Source organism: Podarcis bocagei (assembly GCF_964188305.1).
Source record: "Podarcis bocagei genome assembly, chromosome: 16".
NCBI classification, from domain to species: Eukaryota; Metazoa; Chordata; class Lepidosauria; order Squamata; family Lacertidae; genus Podarcis; species Podarcis bocagei.
Genome location: NC_138142.1, coordinates 19,213,695 through 19,235,258, shown reverse-complemented (window position 1 = coordinate 19,235,258; position 21,564 = coordinate 19,213,695). Strand labels below are relative to the sequence as shown.

The 21,564-nt window shown below is 45.1% G+C and overlaps 1 protein-coding gene across 2 annotated transcripts in view; it reads right to left on the bottom strand.

The window, feature by feature from the left end:
- Nucleotides 1-5,094: 5,094 nt before the first annotated feature.
- Nucleotides 5,095-21,564, bottom strand: part of MORC2 (MORC family CW-type zinc finger 2) — a 46,943-nt gene continuing 30,473 nt past the window's right edge. For both annotated transcript variants that reach the window (XM_081174748.1, XM_081174749.1), the window contains 18 exons: nucleotides 20,723-20,848; nucleotides 19,696-19,775; nucleotides 19,113-19,195; nucleotides 16,973-17,058; nucleotides 16,086-16,226; nucleotides 14,668-14,822; nucleotides 14,380-14,508; nucleotides 13,163-13,268; nucleotides 12,266-12,395; nucleotides 11,596-11,670; nucleotides 11,113-11,502; nucleotides 10,526-10,669; nucleotides 9,129-9,183; nucleotides 8,619-8,760; nucleotides 8,072-8,266; nucleotides 7,521-7,614; nucleotides 5,811-5,999; nucleotides 5,095-5,427 (listed from right to left, as the gene is read on the bottom strand). In XM_081174748.1, the coding sequence (XP_081030874.1) occupies nucleotides 5,359-5,427; nucleotides 5,811-5,999; nucleotides 7,521-7,614; nucleotides 8,072-8,266; nucleotides 8,619-8,760; nucleotides 9,129-9,183; nucleotides 10,526-10,669; nucleotides 11,113-11,502; nucleotides 11,596-11,670; nucleotides 12,266-12,395; nucleotides 13,163-13,268; nucleotides 14,380-14,508; nucleotides 14,668-14,822; nucleotides 16,086-16,226; nucleotides 16,973-17,058; nucleotides 19,113-19,195; nucleotides 19,696-19,775; nucleotides 20,723-20,848 (2,389 nt within the window). In that variant the 3' untranslated portion in view covers nucleotides 5,095-5,358. The remainder of the gene's footprint in view (nucleotides 5,428-5,810; nucleotides 6,000-7,520; nucleotides 7,615-8,071; nucleotides 8,267-8,618; nucleotides 8,761-9,128; nucleotides 9,184-10,525; nucleotides 10,670-11,112; nucleotides 11,503-11,595; nucleotides 11,671-12,265; nucleotides 12,396-13,162; nucleotides 13,269-14,379; nucleotides 14,509-14,667; nucleotides 14,823-16,085; nucleotides 16,227-16,972; nucleotides 17,059-19,112; nucleotides 19,196-19,695; nucleotides 19,776-20,722; nucleotides 20,849-21,564) is intronic.

Sequence of the window (21,564 nt, the reverse complement as noted above, 5' to 3'; positions counted from 1 at the left end):
GTTCTGCTCACTGAAAGCTGACATGTCAGGGAAGACAACTTTCTCTCCGGCATGCAACATTTCTAAGTTAAGTGAATGGATTTTGTGTTGGAGGGGTCAATTCAGCAGTGGAGGCCAGTCCATTGTGGTGAATAGGATGTCGTTCCCACCTGCCTGCCAGCTTGCGTGCAACCAAATCGTGGGCGGTGCTGGCATCATATCCCATTCTGCCCTGTACCTGTCGCATGCAGCACCTTTTCCTTTCTGCTGCATTCATCTTCCTCCAAAAACTCCGCCATTCGTCTCACCATCCCAACATCACACTGAGAATTAACACATTATGGAACTAACTATACTGCACAACTAATGATGTTGCAAAGCCACATTAAGATCGCTGTACATTCCACTGGCCACCACAGACCATTTTTGTTGTCGTTGGTAAACTTTTTAAAATTCATTCATACCTACGTGATAGAAAACAAGTGTTGTTTATTGAGACATTCAGGCATTCCCTTGTATGTCAAGAAGAGAGCACTGAACAGGCCTCGGACGCTGCCTCCCTGGGAACCCTGCCCTGTGAAACACCTGCACGCCTGTCTTGTCTGAGCTGCATCTTCCCAAGGGAGCTGAGGTGGAACGCCAGAATTTAAAGGGGGTGCAACAAGGCGCCAGTGTCCAAAATGAAGTAGGAAATCTGGTTTGGGTAAGGGGGGGCTGCGCAGCTCCCTCCCCTCCTGGCATGGGTGAAAACATCAGCAGCTGAGGCTTTCTTGCCGGTGGAGGAAAAGCCCAGGGTCCCAGACAGCTGCAGAGAGGGGAGGAGGGGTCGGTAGGAAAAAGGAAGAAATCGTTGCTTATCTCCGCAAGGAACCTCAATGACACGGCCGGCCCAGATGTCTGGCAGGAGGCAAAGATACCGCCAGCTTCACCCGAGGTTGCTGTGGTGATGGGGCAGCTTGGAGCAGAAAGCAGGGTGGTTGGTGGGGAGAATTACCTTCAGAAGAGGCTGCTGCTGAGCTCAGGTTCTGGGGGACTCTGCCATTTGCGGACAATAAATGGCTTTATTTGCCCGTCTTATCAATAGGTTGGGGGGAGGGCTATTTCATCAGTTCAAGGGCTGTTCTTAGCAGCTGCACCTCCTTGCCAGGACAGAGCAGCCTCTGTAAAATAGGGTACAGTGATGATGGTAGGAGAGAGCGAGTGTGCATGTGTGTCTTAGCAGCAAGGCCCAGCTGGGGAAGCCTACAAAAGGGAATCAATCAACTAGTGATTGTGCATTTGTCTTTCAGCTTGCAGCGACGGCAGTTAGGATGGTCTTTAGAGGCAGATGCAGCTACCTACAATCTCAGCTAATTGCATGGCTCCTCAGTTGCTCATACTCCCATCTGTGCAAATAATAAAATCGGAGCACGCGGCTGTAATTGGGTCCCATGTTTTCCTCCCCGCCCTTGGGCATTAAGTTCTGCTTGCAGGTTTCCTGCGGACGTCTGGGTGGCCACTGCGAGAACAGGATGCTGGACTAGAAGAGCCACTGGCCTGATCCAGCAGGGTCTTCTTCTTTCAGTGAAAGCAGTTTGCCATGCTTTATTGCACCTCTGATCTAAGTTCCCACTGGTTAAATCTTCCCAAGATCACCCCTTTCTCATGAGCAACTAAAGCAGGTGTGGGCAATGTTTGGCTGTCCAGAGGCTGCTGATTGGCCATGCTTTCTGGTTCCCCACACCTGCACTAAAGCCTTGTTTTGCAAACTCTTATTCTCATCCTTATCTTCTGCTTTGCTCTGATCCGTGATCTTTAACATGCTGCGAATGTAACTGCTGTACTTTTGTCGTTCCTGGGAAAATAAAATAATAAATAATAAAAGCACCGTGCAAGTGAAAGGAAAACACTGTTCCTTACAGAAGGAAGGACTTACAGAGCAGGCATGAAGTAACATTTCTGCTGAATCTGTATGAGGGCATTTTAAGGGCTGAAGGATGGGATATGAATTTTGCAAAATAAGTACTTCTATTTCCTTCACCCCCCCCCTTTGACTCCATCAATGCCTTTCCCCACCTGGTTGCTGCAATAGGGGTGCGAAGGGACATAAGGGCTCTGCGCCCCAGTCTGGACGGGACCAACTGGGAGACTCCCACTGCAGGCATTGCAGCAAGTCATATTGTAAAGGACACCTGTCTAAAGCCTGCCTTTCTTCTCCAGCGTGTGTCATTCCTTTTGTCCATTATGTATTAGATAGGAAACAAGTCTCCAGTCTGTTCCTTTACCAGATCTTTGCAATATTTGAGGGCCCAGGTGGAAAACAGTACAAGACATTCCTCACTTGCTGAAGCCTCTGACGAGTGCCCAGGGTGGAATGGGCCAGCAAACCTCTCTGCATCGCTTTTGAGGTCCATGAAAGGAGGCGAGGCAGAAACACATATAAACAAAATGACAGATCATAATCATGCCAGTGACCCAGTGAATTAAAATATAAATATGTACCCAAATTCTGGCTAAGCGTCACCACCTCACGATGCTGAAGTCATAGCTAGGCCCTGACATACCATTAGAACTAGTTTGCACAAAAAAAAATTTGATCTGTGGAACTAGTCCACAAGGGCACTAGGACCACCAGACAGAAACCCAGTCAGTTCTACCACAGTCTGACATTATCAGTCTGTGGCAACAAAGAACTAGGTCTTCATTGGTGGCTGTAGTGTGGTTGGAATGCCCTCCCTGCTGAAATACACCACCTCCATCCATATTTGCATGTCACTGGCTCCTGAAGACGCATCTGTTAAGGGAAGCCTGCCCTTGCACTTCTGATGTTATTTAATTGTAATGCTTTTAAAATTAAGGATGTTTTAATGCTTTGACAAAATGGTTATTGGGTATTTCAAATGTGCATGGATCTCAGAATTGATTTTATAGATAGCTCTGTTGGCTAGAGCGTGACTCTGATAACACCAAGGTTGCGGGTTCGATCCCTATATGGGACAGCTGTGCATTCCTGTACAGTGGTACCTTGGTTCTAGAATTTAGTCCATTCTGAGAGTCCATTTGACTCCCGAAACAGTTCAAAAACCAAGACACAGCTTCCAATTGGCTGCAGGAGCTTCCTGCACTCAATCGGAAGCCCCGTCGGACATTCAGCTTCCAAAAAACGTTCGCAAACCGGAACACTCTCTTCCGGGTTTGCGGCATTTGGGAGCTGATTTGTTCGGGAGCCAAGCCGTTCCGACAACCAAGGTACCACCTTATTGCAGGAGGTGGTAAATGAACTTCAGGGTCCCTTCCAATGCTGATTCTTTGACAAAAACTATTCAGAAGCCATCTGGCATTTAAGCAGTATATAAACTAATGAATAATGAGTAATTCTCTGCTGACGTGAACCTATGGAAGGTCCCCATTCCTCCTTGGAAAATAACAAAGCAGGAGTTGCTGTTTATCTCTTTTTCTGGAAAGACAGATGTAGCACTGCATGATTTCATGTCTCCCTATCACTTTGCACACACAAGATGTTTATTTCCTCTCCACTCCCCCGAGCCCACTTGCTTCAAGGCAAGCAAACTCTCAATCACTTCAAACATTTTCCGTATTTAGTATGGGGCACAGGTGAGGGTCTTGTTTTCATCCACCTTAACAGCATGATTGAATCGGCCACTCTTCAGGAAGCATCCGTCTGGAGGTTGAAGTCTCTCTGCACAATTCTATAGAAAAAGGGGTGGGGGGGGGAGGGAGGGCCCACTTCCCTTCTCGGGGATGGTCCCTCTGGGAACGGCTGCAAAGTGTTGTCACTGTCTTAATCAAAACTGAGGAAGAGATTAATTTTTCCTAACGTTTCTTAGATGCTTGCAGCAGCTGCAAGGGTCAGCTCAGTTTGCCATGGTAGTACACTTGCTGGGGAGTCCTCAGAGACAGAGCCTCTTTTCCTGTTTTTTTGGCTTGATATTGAAGTTTATTATTTATTTTTCAAGAAAGAGAAATGGAAGAAAAAAGGGGAGAGTATATTTTGAGTCCCAAATTTTCCCTAAATTCTATTGAGCTCTGCTGTTATTGAGAGACTGCACAGTCAGCTGTGTTTAGACTGCAAAAGGCCTCCTTGTCCAGAGTTGGGTTTTTTTAATGGGTTGGAACAGTAGCTTCTTAAAATACACTACCACCCCAAACTACTGGAAATTGCCAAGTGCTGGAAGACATCATTCTTGCAACCCTTTCTGAGAGACCCATTTCACTGTGAGAATAACACACTGACCTGTGTGATCATTCAGCAACCCCATAAAATCTGTCTTGAAGTGATGCTGTAAATGCCAGCCTTATTAATGCAACTGTGCTCTAGCTAATGCTTTTGGTCTTACCTCTTCTTATAAAGGACAGAACTGGTAACATTCTTTAAAAGGACAGAGTAGTACCTCAGAGAAGTGGTAATCTAGCAAAGTGCTTGGGTCTCAGACTCAACAATGCGGAAGCAGCTGATTTGCAAGCAAGGGTTAGCCAAGCTTGGCCAGAAAGATGCCACCTGATGCAGGAGCAGCAGTTTCCCCAAGGACTTAAACCCTGGGTTACTCCCAGACATCTCACCTTTAACTGAAGATACCAGGACCATATGCACGAACTCTACTGCTGAGCTGTGGCCCCTCTTTATGATCACAGAACTAAGGTGGCAGGAGCTCTTTCTCCCTGTAATACACAGAAGAGTGTTAAAGGCTCCCTGAACCCCCCTCCCCAAGGCGTCCTAAAAGAGAGAATCTGCTCATTCAAGCTTATTGCTGCCATGCTGAAGATGGTATGACACGGTACCTAAGGTTTAACGCAGATCAACGTCTCCATGGTATCAGCACAAGTTTAAAGACCTACTGACACTCAGCCCCAAGCCCTTTTTTGGGTTGAGCTACACACCCTCTGTCAGCAGAGGTTTGCTCTCCCTCTACTGCACAAGGAACGCTTTCTGGCTGTGAGGCTTGTAGTTTGTGGCTTCTTCCTGTAAAGAGACACCCACAGGTGACAAAGTGGCAGGGTTGCCTTTGTGCCAGCAGCACGTTTTATAAGCTCCACTGTACTTCTTCGTAACAGGCACAACCCACCACATATCTTAAGCTTAACAGAGGCCACAGATCAATCCTTTGCACCAAGCAATGCATTGGGTTTTGTGCTATTATTATTATTATTACTACTATTACAGGTTGTTGTTTTTTCCAAAATATTTATAAACAAAAGGCTAATAACCTTCAACAGCACTTCTGTTACATATGTAAAAAAAAAGGGCTTAAGAACAAGTTGTACTCCATTGCACACTAATACAATACAGCGTCTAATGTCCTCAGCCACACTTCTCTACACATCACTCTGGGATTTTCCAGGGAACCGACTTCACACGGGTGTTGGAATCCAATTGGCTGGTCAGTCTCCCCTCGTGATCAGGTCCTCGATGTATGCATCCAGTTCGTCATCTGTACTGAAATCAATGTCCTGAAACCAGCAAAGGGAAATAATAGTTCAATGCCTATGAGAAACCACTTGATACAGTAGGGTGACTACTTGCTAGCTGGCGCTGATGTGAGTCGTAGCTGAAAACATCTGGAAGACACCAGGTTAAAAACATGCTCAGATTTTTGAGATTCTGTCTGTTGTATTTTTGTGATTAAGAAATTTGTTTCCATACTCATATATTTCCTTGTAGCCAGAAGGAAGAGGGAAATAACAAGAAAATATGTAGAATAGCAATATAAATATGTGTTCTGTAAAGCAGAGTAGATGCAACCGAACTTCTTGGATAATTTACATTTAAATAAAAAAGTCATAATGAAAAAACATTTCCAGTTTTTTGCAATTCTGGCTGGGGCCTCACTCACCTCTTGGACTTTTTTGAGCAGTGATACTATGTTAGTCCTTAGCTTCTGGAGTTTCTCTTTTGTCTCTATGAGCTTCTGTTCTTGGATGTGAAGCTTCTCCTCAGAGGCTTTGGCCTGGGCATTAGCTTGAGTCTGGTAGGAGTTGCATAAATTTTTCAGCCCCTTCTCGTACTGCTTGAAATATTCTTTCTGCAGGGAGGCAAGACACAAGAGAGTCTGTTCTAGGAGCTTCAAGAAAAGCCACATGTATTGTTGCAATATGTCCTTACACAGTGGGAGGCCACACTCACACCATACATTTAAAGCTGTATCATGCCATTTTTAAGTGTCATGGCTTCCCCCCAAAGCATCCTGGGAACTGTAGTTTGTTAAAGGGTGCTGAGAGTTGTGAGATCCCTGTTCCCCTCAGAGAGGTATAATTCCTAGAGAGATTTAACAATCACTATCTCTTCCCAGAGAACTTCCCAGAGCGAAATGAAGGTCTGTGAAGAGGAGTAACAGTGTGGATGTAGCCAAAGTGTCTGTTTCCTTCCCTCACCCTCACTTGTGGCAGAGTGCCACAAGGCTCTTGTCTGAGGATGTAGATACACTGCAATATTTTGCTGCGAAATTATGTCTGTCTGTCTGTCTTTCTTTCTCTTAAATAATATCCATGTTTGCCAGAAGGCAAAAAAAATTTAATTGGAGTTAAACTGTCAATTTGACAGTGGAAGCCTCTGCATTTGCTATTAAGTAAGAGCTGCCTTCCACCCCTGCAGTCTGCTGCCCTCTGCTGGCTAAAAAGTGTCTGAAAAAAAACAAGAGCTGTTCACATCCCAAAAGGGTCTCTTTTATTTTAAACGCTTGCACAAAAGGTGTCAGGCAACCCTTTTCTCTCCCCTTTGTGGCACATTCAAATTATAATCTGAGGGTTCGGCTCCTAATTTAGGCACTTTATATACATTATAAAAGGTTACAATTATGGTGATATCATAACCACTAGCTCCAGAAAATGTCTCACTAAAGTCGATGCGACACTGAGTTAAAAGGGCAGCAATCTGCCCCTCTAAAAACTGGCAGCTGGCAAAGTATAGAGGAGTGGTTCTCAAAGTTTGTGGTACCACCCCCTGGAGACGTTTACCTAGGTGGACGCTAATGAGACAACAGGGAGGCACGGGGGTGCTGGAGGTGCTCCCCCTAAGTGCATTGAATGCTTATTTGCAATTGAGCAGGCTAGAGCCTAGAGCAAACACCTTCCTTGCTTCATATTTAAAGTTTTATTGCTCATCACTTTCAAAGCTATTTCCTTTGGTCACATTTATATTTACAATTCTGTATTGTCACAAGTCAGAAGACAGCTATTGGTTTTCATATAAATTAGTTACTGTGCATCTGTGGTAGGTGAAGGATTGTGCATGTCTGATAAACTAAGTTATGTATGGATATTTTTGTTATAAATTTCCTTCACCGTTGTGTTTTCAAGAACAAGAATGTGTAACCATTCTTTGCTGGATTTTATTTTGTGATTATCTTCCTCAGTGGGTCATGCAAACTGCTATTCTGAATAATGCTTTTTTATAGGGTTGGGTATTTGGGCACTGGAGAGGAGTTCATGGAACCAAGTGGGCTATGCCCCCCCAAAAACAGGGAACAACTGGTGCAGAAGCTAAGAATGTAGCAAGAGCAGCCACCAGTTCAGGTCTTGCCTCCACTTGTAAGCACAGGACTTACCAGAGGGAAAGCAGCCAACTCTTCCAAATTCATGGCACTCAGGTCATTCTTGGAGATGGGGAAATTTGGGGGCAAGAAGTACCGCAAGCAATTCCTGCCCAAACAAAAACAAGCATGCTAAGAAGAGCAAGGCTATGTGTGCATTACAATTTGGAGAACACAGAATATTTTACAGAGTACAGAGTTCATCTTCTTGAACAGCTTATTCTCCCCGCATCCCTTTTCATTAATACACCGAGTTTCTGCTCCTTGTGATTCTGAAGATATGCTTCCAAAGATGGTGGGGGCAATGCCTGGTGGAACCACAACGAAGGCAGAATAAATTATGTAAAGTTGCTCAATTTGCATTGGCACAGGCTGCGGAGTTTAGATTGCTCAGGCACAGAATATTAACACTTTGGGCACTTTCTCTGTCCCAACAAAAGAAACTCCACAGCAGGTAACAGGTCAGATACAGTAAGAACATCACACTGGCAACAGGGTGTTAAAAGCAAAAGCAGGAGTCCAAAATTAAGCTGGCATCTATAAAGCTGCTTAGCAAAGAGGCTCACCGGAGAGATTGAGCTAGTAAGTCTGCAGTCTCATGGCTGTTGCTGGAAGCGGTGGTGTCCGGCTCAGTCCGGACGCACTCCGAGGTAGAGGGCTCAGGCGCAAGGTCTTCCTTCTCTTGCTCTTGAGTGTCTGGAGTTCGCAGTTCTGGTGAAGGAGGCTTCATGAGTCGAACATCCTTGCTGTTTTTCTCAACCCTGAAGGGAGCAACAGACACATCACAAGGAATCCTTGCCATTCTAAAGACCTGAGTAACAGTCTTTGCTGCCTCCCCACGGCAAACTGATGTGCTGACAGCCATTCCCTGGGTACCGAAGATTTGCTTTACATAGTGATGACCAATACTGGCTGGCATTCATTTCCCTTTCCCTGTCTATACACTGTGCTAGAGGCAGCAGCTACCACAGCCCCTGCATCCCAATATAGCTGTGATTCCTACATTGCAGGGGGCTGGTCAAGATGGCCCTTGTTGTCCCTTCCACCACTACAATTCTATGATTCTACACACACACACACACACACACACACACACACTATAAAATAAATTACCAGCGATCTCTTGGGGTGGTATCTGTCGGGACATAGTCAAACTTCACTTTCCAGCGGATACCTTTCTTGCCCGCCTCCACACATGTAACTCGGCCAGTGAACCACTCCTTGTTCACTCGGACTTCCACGTGGAGTCCTTTATCTGAGGGGCACAGAAGGGCAGAAAGTCTTGCATTAGGCATCTGTTTTCAAAGCAAGCAACTGCTTTCAAACAGGATTGAGGTTCAAATCTTTTGTTTAATCCAGAAACAGCATCCCATGGAAATTACATCGCTTAATGTGCCAGAAAGAGATACAGCTTGGTCCCATTCATTATTATGCAGGTTTAAGGGTTAGTCACAGTGGCTGTATTTGAAGCCAGGTGGTTTTGCTTTAACCTGGACTATAATCTTAATGGATGTAGAACAGATCTGCCCCAAACCTGAAGTCATCATGGTGTTCAATACATGCACCATTTTGCTCCCCTGGAAGAATCAAGTAGGTGCAGAGACCAAGCGACTTATTTCTTACCTTTCTGTGCCCTCTTCAGTTCTGCCAAATCATCTTCCCCTCCGCTGTCTGTGAGCTGAAAGCAGAGTTAATAGAGACTCAGCATAGAGTACTTTACTAACTAAAAGAAGACCCAACAAAAAGCTAGCTTTAGAATTCAGCAAAAAACTATCTGTGGGCATTTTCATTTGCACTCAACTTTCTGGGCTGGGGATAAGCAGTACTTATGGAATAAAATGTTAATATATTGCTTAAACACAATAGCCTTGCAGCCATTTGCCACCTAGAACAAAAGACTAGAGCAGTCATCCTCTAACTGTGGACAGAAGCTAGTAGCCACTGATGGCCTTATCAAGAAATAATAATAAATAAAATACTAAATTTAAAACTATTATTCTTTGTGAATTTCTCCTCTTTTAAAGCAAACCAAGTTGGTGGCCATCACTGCTTCTTGAGAGAGTGAATTCTATAGTTAACTCTGCGCTGTGTGAAAAAGTACCGATGATTTTACAAGTTAAATTATGATGTTATGCAGGGCAAATTGCTCACTAGCCCTGAAGCAGTCAGTTAAGCTATAGCAGCACAGCAAAGCAGGAATTTCCAGGCAGGAACACAAAAAGTCATCACTGCTGAAAGTCATTGCCTAGTGGTTAGATTGGGTAGTGCACTGGAACTAAGGAGACCATGTAATTAGCCATGTAATTGTTTCATAACAAGAGCAATCAAATTTGCTTTTGTCATTAACACAAGCATCAAACCTTTTAAAGATTACTTTCCTTCTTGTTCTCATAACCTGAACTCCACTTAAAATCCCTGCCCATTATATGACAAGTTTTAACCACTTAATGAAACGGATTTCTTTTGATAAATCAAATGCCCAACTCCAGGTGAAACTGTAAGTCAAAACTTGACAAACAATGGACAGATATTTTAATGGAGTTAAAGTCATGAGAAAAACAAAGGTGATCTTAAAACAGGTTTGGCACTTCTGCTAATTGCAAAAGACACACATCTGATAGCTTTTGCTGTGAAACTGAGTGAAGGCTGCCATTTGATGGAACACATTATCATATCCTACCTGTGCTTAAGATGGAATACAGAACATTGAGGCAATTGGGGATTTTATCTCCATGTCCTATATCTGAGCTCAAGCAGAGGAAAGACACGATAATACACTCCATCAGTTGGCAGCCTTCACTTGAGGAGTTTAAGGGGAGGACAAATTCAGCTTGTTTAGCTGCTCGTCTTGGATCTGACTGTCAGAACTGTCTGTCCAGACAGTTTTCACTTACTGACTTCACCAAAATATAGATGTCCATATTTTGGCAAAAGTTCCAGAGGGGATGGAATAGGGACGAAGAACAGCAACTTTATGGGATTCTGAATGGCAAAATCAGACTTGCAAATGTCTCACTCACTTCCACCTCCACCTCGTTGGTGTCTTTCTTCTCTTCTTTCACTGTCACGTGTCGCCCATGTTTCCTCTTCTCTTTCCTTGGCCCAATTTCCTCTTCCAATTCATCCTCTATTGAGCTAATGCTTCTCTTCTGGGAACCTGAAGCCTGCAGAGATTAAGACACGCACTCAACCACCACAAGGAAGACGCATTGCTCCATGGACCATGCGGTTGCATTTCCAAAAGGCAGAGGCACAACACAGCTACGTGAAGGCAGGAAGGGGCCTTATGTTGATTCTGAACCCATCAAGCTCAGACTTGCTGACAGTGACTGCAAGCAGCTCTCCAGGGTTTCAGGCAGAGGCAATTACCCAGAGATGCTGGAGATTAAATGTGAGACCTTCCACAAAGCAAAATTGGTGAACATAAGAACAACCCTGCTGGATCAGGCTAGAGGGGGCCCATCTAGTCCAGCATCCTTTTCTCAAAGTAGCCAGATGCCCTGAAGGGACATCCTATGTGTTTCTTATCCCGGTTTCTTAATGCTGGCCGTTGACTGTAATAATAAATGAATCTGATTGGTTTTTACAGAGGAGGGGTGTGTCTCACCTGGGGGTGCTTCACGACAGGGGATTTCTTCAGCGACAGCTGTCCCTTTGCAGGTCTTGGGCTGGGGGATCTGTGGTGGTTCTTGGAGTTCTGAAGAGGAGCAGGGGGCACCCTGCCACTTGCTGCAGGCTTGGAGGCAGGCCTGACAGAGGTGGATGTGGACCTCCCAGGTGTCACCACCACGTGATTGGAAAGCCTGGCTTCTTCCCTGGAGACCGAACTCTGTGGCTTAGAGCTGCTGGTGGCTGGCCGAGGTGGGGGCCCCTTATTCTGCTGGCCAGTGGACCTGGAAGTGGTCAGTGGGGCAGGAGGCTTGCTTGGGGCATTTCGAATCACATCTGGCAGAGGGGGAGAGCGTGGCCGCTGTGGCCTACTCAGTGGGTCTGAATTCTGTAAGGAGGAGGAGGAGAGAAAAGGCAAAGTCAGCTCAGGCTAAGTGCGGAGAGCAGGTGTACAGGCAGCAATGGAAGGGGTGGCACTCACCTCTAGTGCTGGACGGGTGGTGACTTCCAAGGGCAGCTTCCGTAGGTCAGCTTGGGAACGTATTGGAGTCGTTTTCTGGAGCAGAGCAGATGGAACAAAGACATTAAGAACAGCCACTGCTGGCTTCAAACCTACTTCCTTAGCAAACCTCACAGACCCTCTTCAGCCCTGAGAAATTGTATTAAGTACCTGATGACTCAGTGAAGCCCCACTATGTGAGGTGGGGCAATGCTTTTCAGACTGAGATTGCTACAAACTAAGGGGCTGGTTTGCACACACATGCAACACCAGTAGCCGAAAGTGAGAATTAATATGGGAAATCGTGCTACCTTCAAGACAAGACAAGTTCTATCTGTTCCTGGCTCAGTTCACATATGCAAATCACAACACTTGCTGCTGTGTAGGGCTGAAACAAAAATTATCCATGAATGGAGAATTTCCAGTTCAAATTTGGGGGTGGGGTCACAAAAGCAGATCAAGATCCTGGGGGGAGGGGAACACTGGCTGTCCATATAATACCCTAGTGGTTAGTGGCTGTAATTCTTTGACCCTGCCACCACCTGAATGCATTCCAACAAGAAGCTCACTTGAAAGAGACAACTGAATATACAGCATCACTGGCGAAGAATGAGACAGACTGCAGATCGGGGGGCCCAGTGTCCAGACTTGCCTGCAGCGCCTCCAGCTTCTCCTGCTCCCGGCGAATTTTCTCTGACAGCTCTTTCTGCTTTTCCTCCTGAGACTTCTCTTTCCGCAGCACACAGAGGGGAACCTTCTGCTTCTGCTCAGGAGTTTCACACCTGCCAGGGAGAGGGAAAAGACAGCAGGAAGACTTTAGCAAGGTGAAGGAAGAATGTAAACATGAGAGCAAGTTAAAAAACAACAACCCCAGAGCAAGTTTGGGAAACGCCTGCTCTGTCCAGAGGCTAAACTTCCACACCATACAGGCTCCCCTCTGTAATGAATGAAAGGACAAGAAGAAAAAGTGTAGGCTTAAGCTGTCAAGCCTATAAAACATCTTGTAACCCTGATGGGCTATGCTCTGCCTCCACAGAAGCAGTAAATGCTTCTGAAATCCAGCTGCAGGAAACCACTGGAGGGAAGTTGCTGTTGAGCCCAGGTCCTGCTTATGGGCTCCATTGCATCTCTCACCTGAATGATTTCTATGGGCTCCCATGTCTTTCTCCCTTGACTTTATTTACATGGCAGCATAAAAACATAGGTTCTCTGGATGGCTTACAGAAAATACACAATGGTCACTTTATAATAAAAAATACAAATTTCAAAACAATGGTAAGCAGCATAAAATAGCTCTTTCTGGGAGCAGAAGAAATGTAACAACTAATAAATGCAAATAAACGAGAAAGCCCAGATAACAGATCGAGAAGATCAGTTATTTTAAATGGCCTGGGTTTATTAAAAAAACCTCCCATGGCAAAGATGGGAAAACATATGGCTCTGTCAAATATGGACCCCAACAACTGCACAGTTACAAGCTAGCGCTTACAGACTGCTGTGCAGATTACTAAATTAAGAGGGCTCAGAGAGCTTCATAACACATCCTCACCTGTCCTGATCAGGGCTGGGGTTCATGGCACAAACCCAGGTGTCTGGGTTTTCCTGCTCCACGGAGCTGAGCTGGAAGGGGAGGGTCCGCCATTTCAGACATAAGTCTATTGACACAAAGACAAATCACGCCGTTAGCAAATTGCAAAGCCAGATGAAAGAAACCCACTCTGCACCCAGGGCCTGCAAGCAAGGACTTGGTAATGTGAACGAACACTAAATATGTAATTGTTTTAACTGTTTTTTAGGAAACTGTTTTATTCCATGTGATTATATTGTAAACCACCTTGGGATGATTCATAAATTTTGGATTATTTATTAAATTTATTAGTTGCTTTTTTGCCACAGCAACTCAAAGTGACTTACAATATTTTAAATAAGAAACAAACACATACATATATTTAAGTCAGCATTTTAAAAATCTAAGAGACAAATCTTTTTCTTTTTTTTAAAGAACTACAGTCGTACCTCCTTTTGCGGCCGGGATCCGTTCCTGAGCCCTGGCCGCTAGCCGAAAAGGACACAGGGCAAAGTGCCGTGTCTGCGCACGTGCGCGGAGCGGTTTGCGCTTCTGCGTATAGTGATTTAGCGCTTCTGCGCAGGCGCGAGTGGAAAACCCGGAAGTAACCTGTTTCGGTACTTTGCTGCGAACGTTCGGCAGAATGGCGGACGTTCGTGGAGGTATTATTGTACATTAAAACATCCCACCCACTGTAGGAAGCCACAGATAATTAAAAGCCAAAGGCCTAGTGGAAAACAAATGCTTTTGTCTGGTGCCTAAAGATATGCAATGATGGCTCCAGTCTAGTCTCTCTGGGGAGCGTGTTCCACAAGCGGGAAGCCACCACTCTAATGTTGCCAGCTTCCAGACATCCTGCGGAGAGAGCACTCAAAGAAGGGACTTGGCTGATGACTGCAGGGGTGAAGTAATAATGACAATGATATGCTTATTGTTTCTTTGCTCCCCCCCCCCCGGAAAAAAGAACACCAAGAGAGGGCTGACCCCCCTCCCCACCTCCTAGTTCCCAGCACAATTAAGAAATCAGTTCCCAAGATTCTTTGGAGGAAGCCACATGCTTTGAATATGCATGGTGTCAATCTAGCCTTTTATCACTATAGTTTGGTTGTTTTGCCGCCTAAGGCACTGCTGGGGCTTCAACTCCCTGCAAACACCTTTCCAATCCTGGAATGCCGGAAACTCGGCACTACCAGACGTACCGCACTGAATGGTGGTGGGGATCTCCATGGCTCTCCGCCGCTTGTAACGCAATTCATTTGATGGAGGCTGGTTCCAGTTAGCAGATAAATAGCCAAAGTCATCCCAGAACTTGCTTATACCTTTCTGTGCTGGAGGGTTGTTGTTGTTGTTGTGTTTTTTTGAAAAACGAAAAAAAGCATCAAGATGAGTAAGCAAGCAAACACACAATAACTATCCATTGTCCCTTCCCTGTGTCTAGCATTCCCCTTCCATGCCCAACATCCCACCAGATTGCAAGAGCGGCTTACCAATCTCAACATCCTTCCAGTACTGAGCCAAATGTTCTCCCATTGCCCTTAGTAAGTGCCGATACTCCTTGGCGTCGGCAAAGTCCTGCTTGTTATGTGTTGGCTCCAAAACCAGGTAGGGGACGTCAACCACTCCGACAACACCACCGCATGCCCTGAGTGGGAGGAAACACAACAGTGATAAGCTTGCAGGCAGCAACCGGCCTGAGAAGGACAGAGTCGGAAGACAGGCTCCTTCCTTCCCACTACAGCAAACATGAACCTGGTTCAGTGTAGGGCAGACGGAGCAGGGTTAATTAAATATCAAGGATGGAATAACTCATGGAGGTGAAGGCTACTGATGGCTACCAGCCACAATGGCTATGCTGTGCCTCCAGAGTCAGAGGCAAACATGCTTCTGAATACCAGTTGTTGGAAACCGCAGGAGGGGAGAGTGCTCTTGTGGGTGGGTCCTGCTTGCCGGTTTCCCACAGACATCTGGGTGGGAACTGGATGCTGAACTAGATGGGACCTTGGCCTTATCCAGCAGCCCCGTCTTATGTTTGAAATGAAAAGGCTTGATGTAATTAAAGGCTCCAGCAAACAGGGACCCAATGAATGAACAAAACTGGCTGCTACAGCAGCTGTGAAATTCGTCCACAGATGAAGCTTTCCATTAATGCTGTGCCACGAACAACATGCCTTTGTTTCTAGTAATCACGAGTTGCACATGTATCTCTGCGCAACATGGACAGATGGTTCCCAATGATAATGTTCTGCTGGAAACAGGTTATCTAATCTAAGAGAGTATCACCCTGACAAGATCATCTGTGTACTGTGCAGAGCAAAGGCTCTCTGTCAAATTGTAATTAGGATCAGTTTGGCACCATGATCAACTCAGTTTGCCTCCTGCTCTTATGAACAATGCAGTTTGCTACCTGAAGTCTCTGTTTCCTTGAAGTTTCAATTCGTGGTTGAGGGGACCTTTAACAATTTAGAAGATGTAACTCAGGGTATACATGCAAAACCAACAATGGATTACTCCTCACAATATATTTAACCATCCATATGAAATCAGAGGGAATTAGAGAAAGTGTTTTCTCCATATCCCTGGGACATATATTTCTGCTTTTGGGTTTTCCAGAAGAGGCACCTGGTTGGCCACAGTGAGAACAGGATGCTGGACTAGGTGGCCTGATCCAGCAGGCTATTCTTATGTTCTTAAGATAGCAAGAACTGAATAAAGCATGCAAAATAACTGTGCAATGAACTTGATTTGCTGCAGCTCCGTTTTCTTTTAAAGTACAGAATACACCAAGTGGAAGAGGAGGGTGGGGGTGGGGCTGATCAAGACTCACATAACACAGGAGGAAACAGGCCGATTCACTTTACTTGTCATTAAGGCAAGAACTAACTAGAGGTCTCTGCAAGAAACTCACATGCCACCCTCCAGCTGCGGGCCCACCTTCTCATACATCTTAATCAGTCGGCTGCAGTTATAGATAAACATCCCATCCAAATGCCGCTGCTCAATGTTCACGCCAAAGATGAAGTTCAGCTCCTTTGGTTCCTTGAGGGCTCTGCAACAAAGATGTAGAGAAAAGATAGCAAATAAGGCTGGATATCCACTGGCAAAGCACAGAACAGCCAACGTATTTCCCAGTGCCCAGGGAAGTGGGCAAGTGTATTGTGGGTACTTATTGGAAAGTGGGGGGAAACAGGGGAATGAAAATGTATGGACGAGAAAAGGGTGAGTGTACAACAAATGAGGGTCCGCACATGACAAAAATTCTGACTTTTTTGCTGAATTCTTGATATTAGTATTTATTGAATTTTTACCCTGCCCTTCCTCTTGAAAACAAAACAAAAACATTCTAGATCAGTTAAAAATTCCAAAAACAATTAAAAGCTCTAAAAGCAGTTACACCCAGCGTGATCTCCGGATTGCCAAGAACAGTATTCTTCAACTTTGGTCAAATCCAGAACTGTCCACACCTAATTAAAACATTTTTTAAACAAGGAATTTGGAAAGCAAGGGTGCCAGCTTGAATGAAATATGGGGGGGGGGGGCTTTCCCTGCATAACTGATCATGTAACACAGGGCACGCACACCATTTGGATGGCAATGCTCATCAACTTTGGGAGCCCCCGGTCCCCACAAATATTTTAGGGGGGGGCAGAAGAACCCTTGGCCCCTAAGAGTTGGCTCCCATGGTAAGGTATAAATGAAATGGATACACCTTCAGAACTGCAAGATCCTTGAGAGTCGCTTATCAGCAGGGGAACAAAGCAAGAGGCATGGAAGAACTGGAGCTCTGCCACTCACCGCTGCTTTGCCTCCCTGATCCTCTTCTTAACATCTGCCTCTCTACGCATGGTTATCGCCACATCTTGGGCTTGGCGCAACATGACCTACGGATGTGAAGCACACTTAAAATAGTTACGCAATCTTGAAGCACTACCTAAAGTTTGTGTTTTTATACACACAGCTTCTCCTTAGTGGCCCTAAAAAAGCATTCTACAATAGTAGCGGTGAAACAGAATGACTATCTTATTTATTTATTAATACTAACTATATTTTCACAATATCAGATTCTCATGAAGTCTATGTATATATTAAAAACACACAAACTGCTGGACTTTAGACAAATTACTAACTTTCTTGTTCCAGAAGACGTTTTATGGTAGTGTTCAGTTTAATGAATAAGGCTTATTATTTTATTGTCCCATTTTCTGTGGGTTGTTTTTATGTATACCACTTAGGAATGCAAATAATTAAGCAATATATAATATCTTAATAAATAAATACTCCGTCTTCCTATTTCATCAGGGGTTTTATCTTCTTCAAATTATCATGTATTATTCTTTTAATTCATCACATTATTTATATTTATTTACAACCGCACCCTTCTATTAAACTTAAGCATTACATTTAGTCTATTTCATGGTGAATTATCATAAATATTGTGCCACAGATTTCCACCTTTCACAATAATTTTAAAAACTTCTATTCTTCCTTCTGATAAGAAATAAATGTGGATGATACTCAGCTCTACTTCTCTTTTAAATCAGAACCAGTGAAAGCGGTGAAGGACCTGTGTGAGTGTCTGGAGACAGTTGGAGGATGGATGGCAGTGAACAGATTGAGGTTGAACCCTGACAAGACAGAAGTACTGTTTTTTGGGGACAGGAGGCAGGCAGGTGTGGAGGATTCCCTGGTCCTGAATCGGGTAACTGTGCCTCTGAAGGACCAGGTGCGCAGCATGGGAGTCATTTTGGGCTCACAGCTGTCCATGAAGGTACAGGTCAATTCTGTGTCCAGGGCAGCTGTCTACCAGCTCCATCTGGTACGCAGGCTGAGACACTACCTGCCCGCGGACTGTCTTGCCAGAGTGGTGCATGCTCTGGTCATCTTCTGCTTGGACTACTGCAATGCGCTCTATGTGGGGCTACTTTTGAAGGTGACCCAGAAACTACAACTCATCCAAAATGTAGCAGCTAGACTGGTGATTGGAAGTGGCCGCCAAGACCATATAACACCGGTCCTGAAAGATCTACATTGGCTCCCAGTACATTTCCGAGCACAATTCAAAGTGTTGGTGCTGACCTTTAAAGCCCTAAAAGGCCTCAGCCCAGTACACCTGAAGGAGTGTCTCCACCCCCATCGTTCAGCCCGGACACTGAGGTCCAGCTCCAAGGGCCTTCTGGCAGTTCCCTCCCTGCAAGAAGCGAGGTTACAGGGAACCAGGCAGAGGGCCTTCTTGGTAGTGGTGCCCTTCCTGTGGAACTCCCTCCCATCAGATGTCAAGGAAATAAACACTATCTGACTTTTAGAAGACATCTGTAGGCAGTCCTGTTTAATGTTTGATGTTTTATTGTGCTTTTAATATTCTGTTGGGAGCTGCCCAGAGTGGCTGGGGAAACCCAGCCAGATGGGCGGGGTATAAATAATAAATTATTATTATTATTGCTAGATTGTTTGTTTGTTAATTGTGCCTGTACTATTTTCACAGATTTGCAAGCTGTAAAACTATGCTCCTCATTCTGTGATTCTATGCAATTCTGATCTGTGAATATTCTGAAATGAATCTTCTCCAAAAGAAGAAACTCTATGAAAGTAAAAGGGAATTATGCAATTATTACCTACATGAGCCATAAATGCAGAGATGAATTGGCCAAATCCTATTCACAGGATGTTCAGCCTCCCTTCACCACACATCACTTTAGAACATAGGCACAACTCGTAGGGGCTTCTTAACTCCTGCAGAGGAGGAGTAAAACCAGCAGAAATACTGACTGTCACCTGCTAGAACAGACACTCGAACTGTTTTGAGAGCCTAACCAGACACCATTCTTTCAGCCTCTTGCATTCACCGGCAGCAGTCCTGCTTAGCTCAAGGAAATGTGCCCCTGTCCTTCTTGAACACTAGGAATTCAAATCAACCACCAGACACTACAGATCTTACCCTGGATTCCCTAGTGAGGTCCCCTCCCAAGCGCAGCTCCAAAGCACGGGCTTTGCTCTCAGCTTCCCGAGCCTTTTCTTCGGCTGAAAACGCAAAGAGACAGTAGAATCAATGCAAACAGAACTGCAAAACCAACCCCCCCCCAAAAAAACCCCAGGCTCTCGGGGAAGCTGTATTAGATGTAGTGTATCAGAAAATAGCAAGAATCTACACAGTAGAAGCAAGAAGCTACCTCTACTTGCAATGGCACGTACGTCAATTACAGTTATATGAAGACCTGATCATTTTGGGACCAGGCTATCACTTTGCAAATGGTCCTTTGCACAGCTCCAGTGATATCCATGAACCGACCTAGGGAACCTGGTTCAGAAAATAGACAGGATACGTGTACATTCAGTTTAATGGAATGACCTGACAAAGGTAGAGACCAATGTGCGTGTGTTTGTAGATGCCCATCGGATTGCTGATCAACTGAAAAATTCCTTAAGTAACACAAAGAGCAAAACTGGACCGGAATTACTTAGGCTATCAGAGCTTTGAGGAAGCAGGTGGGTGGGCGGACTCACCCAGCCCTGGAACTCACCAATCCGAGCCAGATGCTCTGTTTTCTTCACTTCCTGCTCCGCTCTGGTCTTGAACCGCTTGGAAGTATATTTGTACATCCTGCCAGAGGGGGCAGAGGCAGGAGAGAGAAAACACTGTGTTAAACAGAAAACTTTAGATACAACTATTGACCCAAAGTCCCTGGTCAGATAAAATATCACTTTTATTGCATAGTTTATTTTGGCAGCAAGTCCTTTATCGGGATTCCGTAATTTAGTGATTCCCAAAGTGGATGGTAGGCAAGGGGGTAACAGGGGGGTGCTGGAGGTGTAAATAACCATGAGACTTTGAAAAACTGGGAGCTGTGGATCAAGTTTATTTGTTGAATAAACTAAGTAGTTATATGATTTTAGTTGTAAGCAAGGTGGTGTGGGCTCTAGATTTTGTAATGTCCTTTGAATGGACATTTTATGCAGCCTTACAAATAAGAACAGTCTCTCCAGGCCACAGGCAGAGCCTTCTAGAAGGTTCTGTAAAACAAAGCACATCACCTCCCCCAGCCTGTGCATTCCACACACAGGGCAAAGAGGCAAAGCCAGCTTCTTCCCACAGGTGGAAGTGGGCAAGACCAATGATCCTACATTTGGAAAAGATGAGGTGCTGTGCAGGGGCCAAATGGCACTGTTCATTCTGAGCTCATTCAGTCTTCCTTTTGTGGCACAGGCCCATGCTTTAAAGCTCTGTGTCCAAGCACTATTTTTTGTCCCTGCACTTTCCCCATGAAAACCCGCTCCTTACCACTTAATCAGAGAGAACAGCAATCCTCTGAAAACCCAAACTTTCGTTTGTTCCAATTCAGTGTTAAAGAGAAGGCTTCACAGAGAAAGAGCGGAGGGGGAGGGGGGAGTGCTGACAGAGAGGTTTAAAGCACAGGCCTGTGCCTGGAAAGTGTGGGGCAAAAGGTAAGTGTGGACAAGCCCTATGCAACTTTTTCACCCTGCTGATAAATTGTGGCACGCAGCAAAAACAGCCGCCTCGTAAAGTAAATCCTTGGCTATGACTCATACCTAGGCTTGAATAAGCAGCAGGAAAGACGCTTAGTCTGCACTTTGTGTCCATGGATAAATATTCTCATTCTGGGATCAATGTAGAGCACAGCAGCATAAGCACGGAAGGAACGACGCTCTGGCTTCCTGAAAGAGGGGGAAAATCATAGAATCACAGAGTTGGAAGGGACCCCAAGGATCATGTAGTCCAACCCCCTGCAATGCAGGAATCACAGCTAACGAATCCGACAGGAAGTCAAAGGAGACAGAAAACCAACCCCAGCCCTTAAGATCAGCCTTCTACCCATTCACTAGCTGATCATCATCGTGTGCAGAAAAGGAGACCAAGATTATTCACATATGCCCAGGGTGCAAAAAGAGTCAGGGCAACTCAGTTAAACCCAGGTAAGGACATACATCTTCACCCAATCAACTTGGTTTGGGCTGAACATGACAACCCTTATGCTCTTCCCCTCCCCACCTAACTCAAAGCTAAGTGAGTCTGTCTTCATTTTCCCAGAGGTGTTTGGAGAGTGACATGGTCCTACCTCTGTGTTTATAGCACCATTGGGGGAAGTCAGAAGCCATGAGAATCTCTCTCATGGCTTCTGCCCTTATTCTGAAGGTTGCTGTGAAATTAACGGTCTTACTTCAGGGCAGGCTTTGGAGAAACCATGATTTTCCACCCCACCTCCATTTCTGACTTTTGCCAGTTAGTGCAAACTGAGAGATGAGTCCCAGCTCTCCTAAGTTTTCTGTGTGTGAGAGAGAACTCGAGGGAGGAGACGGGACGACTACAAACAACAGAAAGCTAATACATGCAGCCAAACTTGGTAGATTCTTCAGTAAGCCCGTTAAGAGAA